The 9,090-nt window shown below is 44.3% G+C and overlaps 1 protein-coding gene across 1 annotated transcript; it reads right to left on the bottom strand.

Moving 5' to 3' along the window:
- Positions 1 to 4,918: 4,918 nt before the first annotated feature.
- On the bottom strand, positions 4,919 to 8,305 carry HOXC8 (homeobox C8). Its single transcript, XM_068410566.1, has 2 exons — positions 7,870 to 8,305; positions 4,919 to 5,882 (listed from the first exon to the last, which is right to left on the bottom strand). The coding sequence occupies exons 1-2, from the start codon at positions 8,303 to 8,305 to the stop codon at positions 5,590 to 5,592; spliced, it is 729 nt and encodes a 242-aa protein (XP_068266667.1). The 3' UTR covers positions 4,919 to 5,589.
- Between the last annotated feature and the right edge of the window lie 785 nt (positions 8,306 to 9,090).

The raw sequence follows: 9,090 nt of genomic DNA on the forward strand, positions 1-9,090 counted from the left end.
ACACCCCGCAGAGCCCCGTCTGCCCAGCCCAGCCCCGGGGGGGGCACCTGGAATTGCCCAAATTACACCCAAAAAACTTGAGCCAAAGGCGCGGTATTGACCCAGAAACTCTCGTATCCCCTTTCCTAAATTCCCCAAACCCACTCAGCTTTATGATTCGCTGCCGGGACACCTACATACATGTTTTAAAAGCATTTAAATCGTTTTTTTCCCTTTGCTATTTTTCCTCCCTCAAGCCCCCCAGCCTTTTGTTTTACCACGCCACGACGCGATACTTGATAAAAGGCGGAATTATTATTATTTTTTTTTTTAGCCCTTTGATTTTTTTATCATTTTTTTTTCCCCCAAGCCCTGGGGGGGCCGTGTAGAGGGCTGGGAAATATTGATTTGGAAGGGGAGGGACATTTTTTGCCGTGTCGAGGCCTGCTTTGGGGGCACCGCGCGAACCACAACCGGTGTAAATAGGCGACCGCAAAGCCCAGCCTGCTCAGATGGGCTCCTCCACATTAAACCCCTGCAAGGAGCCGCCTTTCTGCTCCTCTTTTCCTTATGGAAACAGATATATATATTTTTTTCCCCACCCCTCAACCCCAAATTTCAGCTCCCAGGGCCACCGCACTCCTGCAGCCAGAAAAATTCGGGCGATAAAATATTTCCCCGCAATTTTTCCTCCCCATTTCCCTCTGTACCCGCACATTTCCAGGGATTTTTCCCCCCCCCTCAGGTATTTCCGCGCCTTAATTTAATTTTAATTGAGGAAAATAAGACAAGGGGGGAGTGTGGAGGGGGGGTCTCACTCCCTTGCCTCTTGAATTTATTTATTTTTTCTCCCCTTGGCTGGATGCGTGTCTGTCTGCCCAAACAACACAAAGGTTGTAATACAACCGGATGGAAGGGAAATTACTTTATTCACTTTACAAACCACCAATAAATTTTATAACAGGTAGTTAAAAGTTACGAGGGGGGAAACTCCGACCACAACAGCTTCCCGAGCACAATGGAGATCCCATTTTCCAGCGAGCGGACAAGATAATAAATTCCATAATGTGAAGAAGGAAATTTTAATCCTGGCTGGCAGAAAGTAACCTGGGCGCACATTCGCTAATGAGAATTTCGGACCATCGTTTCGCTCCTACCATCAGCCCCCCCCTTGTATAAACCGTCTCTCCCAATATTAGCGAAGGTATTTTTGGGGGTGGAGAATAAAAGAGCAGTGAATTTGAGGGGGGTTAAGTCTAGGAGGAAAAAATAAGACGAGCTTAAAAGAAAAAAAAAAAGAAATGGGGCAGAATTGCCTTTTTTTTTGTACAGATCTAGCTCACAAAGTTTCGCCCCCCCACCTCCGCCCCCGCGCATCTTCCTCCCCTCCCTCCTTTCTCGCCTCCATCCGCGCAAAAAAAAAAAGAAAAAAAAATTAATGCCCGAGAAATTCGTTGTCTCTCAAATATAATCCGTGCCCATTTCGGAGTATAAAATCTAAACGAATTTTTTCGCCTAATGGCTGCATTATGGCACGGCGGCGGCTGTGATTAGAATAATAAATTAAGGGAAAATAAGCAATATGCTCAAACTCAGCTTTTCGAGGAATTATATTTTTCACAAATCACAAATGGAGATCCGAAGGAAATTTGATTGGCTAATAAAAAGCCTGGAATAGGACGATATTTCTTACTTCAGGCGGGTAGATGAGTCTAATTTCAGTAATACCCAAGCTATGATCATTTCTGAATAAGCCACTTTGTGGAGAGCGAATCTTCTTTCAAATTACTTTCCCCCATAAAATGGTCTCTTCTCTTTTTCTCTTGAAATGATGGAGTGATTACAGAAATAACTGGATGTCATCTCAAGATGCGACTCTCTTGTGTTGACTACAGAGCATAAACATTTACCCCAAAACGAACTGCTGCAGCTGTAGTTTCAATAATTTAACTCCAGACCCTTTTGATAGATAAATGTCATTCCGTAGTATTCGTTCGGATAAAACTACTTAGATTTGTGGATTTAAATATGATGGATAGAGTGCGGATGCAGCTTCTTTTTTATTTTTTCTTTTATTATTTTTTAAACACTTGGATAAGTTCTCCCTCTCCTTCCCCCCTCGTTGGGAGGATATTTTCTACGCAAAGCCTTTATCACGAGTTGGGTTGTTTGTTGGTGGTTGGTTTGGGGTTTTTTTTAAGTAACATAACAGAAAATATATATCATTTTCACTGATTTCTGCGGATTTTTTCATGGCTGGGATGAATGAGCACACTTCCATCCTGTGACAGCAAACGAGGGGGAGAAAAAAAATTAAAAATCCCTTGTTGTAAACGCTGGATAAATATCCCCTAAGAAAAAAAAAATGAAAAGCTCTCTTAGAATAAACCACTCTCTTTTATGACTAATAAAACTGCTTACCTTCCGTGCCTGCCCTCGACATGGAAAAGTCTAGAATAAACCTTACTGCTGTTTTTTTATGTATTTCTGGGGAGATTAACGCCGGTTACCGAGGACATTGCAGGCTCTGCAGCGAGGGGAAATCTGCCTGCATCGGTATTTGGTGCAATTCGGGAGTGGGCACCCACGGGAGCTGCACACACACGCAGGCGCTCAGCCCCAGCCCCGGGCAGGATCTGACCCCGCTGATGCCATTTTTGGTGCATTTCTCCCCCCCCCCCCCCAGCCCCATTTCGCCCTGGGGGGTGCGACCAGCGCTGCAAATATGAGGGGGGGGGGAGGAAGGGAGAAGCGGTGGGTGCCGGTGCACCCACCCGAGTCCCCTTTTCCTGCGCGTCGCACAACTTCGGTATTTCTCTCTTTTTTTTTTTATCTCCCCCAGCCCTCCCGGGCAGAGTCCAGCAATTTCAACCCCTGAGGCATTTAAATCCTTTAAGCTTGGTGGGTTTTGGGTGAAGAATGTCTGAAGCCCACAGAGGAGCCTCCAGACATAGCTCAGAGCATCAGGCTGTGTGTGAGGAGCCTTGTGCTCCCTTATCTACAATATCTGGGTAAACATCCCGTCTACTTCTGCATCCCTGGGCTCTAGATGATGTAGTCCATTTATCAGCAAGGCAAGGGGAATAAAAAAAAAAAAAAGAGAGATATAGACCCGGTTTTACAGATCAATAGACCCCGTTCAACGCAATGAGGCTGGTGGTTAAGAGAAATATCTGTAAAGTTCATCTCCTATCCGAGAAAAGAGAGACCTGAAGGCATCACCGCCAGGTTTTGCTGTAAATAAAATAAAATATAATCATAATAGTAGTAAAATAAAAGGATGTGTTACGTTAGGGGTGGTGTCCATGGGGAAGAAGGTATGAATTTGGGGGAAGAATAAAAGGGATTTTGCGCCTGGGGCGGAAAAAAATACAAATAAATAAACTCCTTTCTTGCCAACTTCATGTTTTTGACGTTTTCCTATAGGGAAATACAGGAAATAGAGGTGCCCAGTCGGCCGCCGCGGGTTCCCGCAGGTTTTAACGCACACCTCCTGTCCCTCCAGTCCCTCAATCTTTCGCTAAAGATCGCCTGCGAGCACCGGATTGCGCCCAGGAAGGGGGAAAAACGGCGGCTCCTGCCTCATCGCCAGCCCAGCCCGAGCAAGGAGAGGCTTTTTCTGGAGCCCGGAGCCAGGCAGGACCAGGGGTTTGCACTTTCCAGATCTTTCAAATCCCACTTCGCAGCTGGGAGAAGGAAAAAAATCCAACCGCACCCCCTTTATGCACTTTATTCCCCCCTTCCCACCCCACGAAGGAGCTTTTCCCACAGCAAAGAACCACTTGACAGTGCTGGAGTCATTGCAATATTTGCTTTTATTATTCTTTTTTTTGGACCTACAGCTTCAGTCAGACAATTAGCAGCAACATTGCCATTTTTAATGAGCGTTTGCCATCGCAGCAGTGAAATGCCCCGCTCAGGCTCTGGCCAAGGGAGGCAGGAGGGGGGGAATCCTCCCCCCCTGCCCGAGCCACCTCCGCTGCTCGGGGTTGAGCCAAGATTGTTCTGATTTCCTCCCAAATAAAGATGAGCTTTGGTTTTTGAAGCCTGCCAAAGATGAGGTGAAGGATGAGATATTAGTCGGAGCGCACTGAGTGATGTGTACGTGTGGGTGCTGTTAAATAGAGACATAGCACTGTAGGCAACGCAGTCCTTTTAAAATCTTTTATTATTATTATTATTATTATTATTATTATTTACGTAATGTCTCACGTATACAATACAAATCCACGGTGTCCAGAAATGTTGGGTTTTTTTTTTTTCTTTTTCTTTTTCTGGCGGTAATTGCTACATTCAGAGTTTGAACACGCAGAACTATGCTTTTACATAAAACAAATGACGATTTTTTTTTTTTTGTTTCGAGCATGTTGCATTAACAGATAAGTCAAGACAAATAGATAACTATACATTCAGTGCAATTTAGTTCTACACTACTTTATAAGCACAATAAAATAATACAATACTGTGCGTTCTCAACTAGGCAGTTTCAGTTGTTGGGATTTTTTTTTTTATTATTTTTTTTTTCCAAGAAAATAAGCAGCAACAAACGACAATAAAACCGCATTACAAATACTTTCAAAGCATGACTCCTTCTATAGGTAGTGATAAAGTACAATACAAGGTTGGTTGGGTTTTTTTATTGTATTTTTATTATTATTTTATGCTACTTAGTAGCTTGCATCAGGGCAAAAACACAGCTCTCTCGCTCTCTCTCTCTCTTAAATAAATTCTGACCAAGTAAAATTTAGAATACGTAAGCCCCTTGTTGATAATAGATTTGATAATTATTGCAGGTTTTCCCTTTAGGTAGTACATGAAGAATTTCGAGTGCTCACACAGGCAAAGGGTAAACAGCGCCTATAGAAACAAGGAAGGGGTTGGGTTGTGTATTTTGGCCTATCAAGGTATATACAAGCCTCAATCCTATAGAAATGGGGGGAACCTATGGGGGGGGGGGTGTGTTTGCGGGCGCTACCAGGTATGCTCACCCTCCAAGCTCCTCTTCTTATCTGGCAGGGGCCGCAGGACTGGCCCCTCCGAGGGGAATTGATAAATGGCTGGTAGGAATGGAGATCTCCACAGATAGACAGACACTACACAAACAAGCTAAGGAAGCTGGAAGCACCCTGGCACTTCCCTTAGGGTCATTCGGGAGAGGCAAAACCAAGCTTAAAATATTAAAAAAAAAAAAAAAAAGCAAAAATGTTCGCATAAATACATATTCTGCACCCATCCGTGTGTGCAGCTTCGCAGGCGGGAGCGGAGGGAGCAGGGGACGAGCAGTGACATTTGCTTCCAGGCTTGGGTTAGGACTGCTGGGGCTTGGGGGTGGCTTTGCTTTGCTGGATCATTTAATTTCTTTTTTTTTTCCCCCCTGGTCTTGCAGTCAAGCCAACTATGTATTTATTGAACTAAAAACGCAGCTATTAAAAAAAAGGGGAAAAAAAAAAGTAGGGGAAGTTTCTATGACAATAAAAAAGGCTACAACTGTTTGACAGGTAGTTACTGCTGTGTGAGCCTCTCCATTCTATACTCTATAAAAGCAAATGACCGTCGTAAACATCTCGATTTATCATCTGCCATAAAACGAGACTTCAAGGGGCTGAGAACTCAGTCCTTGCTTTCTTCTTTTTCCTCCTCTTCTTTTTCCTCTTCTTCATTCCCTTCTTCTTCCGTTTTCTCCTCGTCCCTGGCCCCCGGCAGCTTATCTTTATTGTTTTCTTTTTTCCACTTCATCCTCCTGTTCTGGAACCAGATCTTCACTTGTCTCTCGGTCAGTCCCAGGGCGTGAGAGACCTCAATCCGCCGCTTCCGTGTCAAATACGGGTTGAAGAGGAACTCCTTTTCTAACTCCAGGGTCTGGTACCGGCTGTAAGTTTGTCTGCCACTGCGTCTTCCGGGAGCTGTAGGACACAAACAGCAAATAACTTCTTATTTCTCCCCCCTTTGGAGGCTTTGCTCCCCCCCTCCCCAAGTCCCCCTCACCTTAATTTTCCTAGAGAAACTGCTGCCCTCCCCCCCCAAAAAAAGCCCCCTCAACCCTTTGCATATTCAAGGCACTAAAGGGAAGGCGCTGGGTTATTATTAATAACCAGAGGGCTGATGTTGCTGTTAATGCTGACAGGCAGCTGCCCTTCCCTGGCTCTGCCTGGGGAGTGTTCAGCTCTGGCTGGGTGCAGGGAGGTGTGTGTCAAGCTCATTCACAAAAGAGACCTTTCCAGTTTCCTAAAAGGGGATTCTGGATGGGGAGTCCTGGTGGGCAGCTCCATTTTATCAAAAATGGATATTTTCCTATGAAAGGTGCATCGTTCACCATCAAAATCTCTCCAGCCTTTCTCCTTCTCCCCATCCCCTTTTTCTTTCTTTCTCCTTCCTTCTTTCTTTCTTCCTTCTCTTTCTTCCTTCCTTTCTTTTTCTTTCCTTCCTCCTTTCTCTTTTTCTTTCTTTCCTTCTTCCTCTCTCTCTTTCTTTCCCTCTCTCTCTCTCCCCCTCCCTCTCTTTCTTTCTTTTCCTCAAAATGCCCAACTCTTGTTTCCTTTTCCAAATTCTCTTCCCCAAAATACAGACTCAGGGTCCTCCTTTTCCCTAATATTTCGCCCTGAGAATTGGAATTTTCTATTAAATCCCCTCTCCCCGTCCTTTCGGTTAGGGCTGTGTGTCTGTGAATCACACAGAGACAGAGATGGGGATTTATTTGCCTGTGCAAACACAGAGCTTGTATTTGAAACAAGTCGAGGTGGACGTTTGCAGCAATAGCCAAAAAAAAAAAAAGAAAGAAAGAGGTTGAGGTATGTGCAGCTGAGCCCCTGCACTTCCTTCTGCACCGTCCTTTCTTAATGAGAAAAACAATCTATTTGCAGGAAAAAAAAAAATATGCTCCAGTTGGAAATGCTTGCATCCTTGAGACTACCTCTAGGTCAAAGCTTAGATAAATAACATGTTTTCCTCTGCGTCTATCTCCCAGCCTCTGGGCCACATCCTCCCTACATTAGCCAGAACTCCTTTCTATTTTCCTTTTTTTTTTGTTGTTAAATTTTGGTGGGGGTAAGGGGGAAAACTTTGGGGCTCTGATTGTCCTTAAAATTAACACCAACCTTCACATGTTTTGAATTAGCAAGGCTTCTAGACAACCTTGGTCCTTAGGTGGGGGAAACTTGTACTTTGAAGTATTTCGGTTTCTGTGCAATTATCTGGACTTCACATGAGCAAAGTTCCATTCAGCCCAAATTATTTTGAATTTCCCACCCCCTTTTTTTTTTTTTTTTTTTTAAACCCAGGACAGCAAGCTGTTCTCCTTCACCCCACCCCATAGCTCTGAGCTAAGTTTCCTTTTCTGCTTAAACTTTTATCTCTAGGCTTTAAGAAACAGATGTAAAGTATTAGTAATACTTAGACAAGTTCCCACCTTTCAGGCTTCATCTCCCAGCGGTTATGAAAGGCTATATGACATTTTAAAGAGCAGTGTATTATCAACATGCAAATAACCTCGTGGGAGCTGTATCTTATTGCCTATCCTCAAGGCAAGCAATAAAAAACAAGTTTTACTTTATTGTGATTTAAGCCTTTTGCAGGGAATCACCTTGCTGGCTCTCTAGTAACTGCTGTCTTGTTTGCTTTCAAAGGTCTTCCTAAAAAGAAGAAACATTAGCACAAAACTGCTCATTTCTTTCATATTTTACATCTACGCCTCTTATATTTATATTTTCACGTATATATATATGTATGCATACGTGTGTATGTGCATGTTTATAGATCTATACATATGTTTGTGCCTGGATATGCATACATATATATATAGATAGACAGATAGAGAGAGAGAGGAGAGAGAGAGAGAGAAAGAGAGAAAAAATAAAGGAAAACATTTAAGGAGGAGGAAAAAAAGGTCCTAACCGTGAGGTCTCATCCATGGGAACATGAGACTGGGAGACGAATTTTGATTTAAATGCCCTTGTCCCTCGCTAGAGTTACTGTTGGAAGACGATTTACAGTCAGGATATTGTACAACAGTCGTCTCTTGCTGAGCACCATAAAGCGATTGCCTCGGTAGAGCTTCATATCCATAGAATTTAGAAGCGTCTCCGTGACACGCCAAGGCGCATGGGTTTTGCTGGTATCCAGAGTTGGAGATGCTGGAGGTTCCGTGGTGGAAAAACTCTTGGACGTGGTGTGAAGGGTGCTGGAAGGTGGGAGCAGTAGTGCCCGGACCATACACGAGAGCATGGCTCCTGCTAACACTTTGTGGAAATCTGCAGTCGTAGTAAGTTGGCTCCAGCGATTCACCGCCTTTGTACTTGGAAAAGAGAGGATTTACAAAGTAGGAACTCATGACCCTCGCATGCAAAAAAAAAAAAAAAAAAAAAAAAAAGGGGGGAAAAAAACGGAAAAAAAAAAAAAAAGACGGCTTTAATTCTAGATTAGTGCGAGATTGTCCCTGGACTGTCTCAAGTCCTGCTTTTTAGTGGCTTTTTTTTTTTTTTTAATGCGATCTCAAAGGCGTTTCATGGTGCCTCTGTGTGTCTGTACGGTTGGTTCTCGGTGCTCTTGACTTCTCTTGTAATCTGTCGGTAGGTAGAGCTCTCTCTCTCAATTTCTCTGTAACTCTGCTCCTTCCCTTTAACACCACAGGCAAATTCCTCAAAATCCCGGTGGTGTGGCTTTTTTTTTTTTTTATTATCTTTTTTTTTTTTTTTCCCTCCTCTCTCCCCTCACACGCGATATGTACACATCCCTCCGCCACGCTGAGCCTCCTGCCAGCCAAATGACAGCGTTTGGGGGGCCTTTTTTTTTTCTTGGGGGGGGTGTGTGGAGAAAAGGTGGTGTATGTCGGGGACACACACACACACACACACACACACCCCCTCCGGAAAAAGGGGGGGCACCCACACCTAATGAGTGGAGGAGGGTGAAGGTGCGCATTAATATCCAACCCCCCCCTTTTTTTTTTTCCCAGCAGCAGCCTCTTCACTGATGGCAGCAAATACATGCGCTGGGAGGTCAGCCTAGGTAACCTCAACAGGTAAAGGGAGCCCAAGCAGCCCCCCCTTGCCCTCCCCATCACCCCCCCCTCCAAAAAAAATTCGGGGTGAGCTTCTCCTAGTGCTCAGCATCGCC

The sequence above is a fragment of the Nyctibius grandis genome, chromosome 11 (assembly GCF_013368605.1).
Source record: "Nyctibius grandis isolate bNycGra1 chromosome 11, bNycGra1.pri, whole genome shotgun sequence".
Classification (NCBI taxonomy): Eukaryota; Metazoa; Chordata; class Aves; order Nyctibiiformes; family Nyctibiidae; genus Nyctibius; species Nyctibius grandis.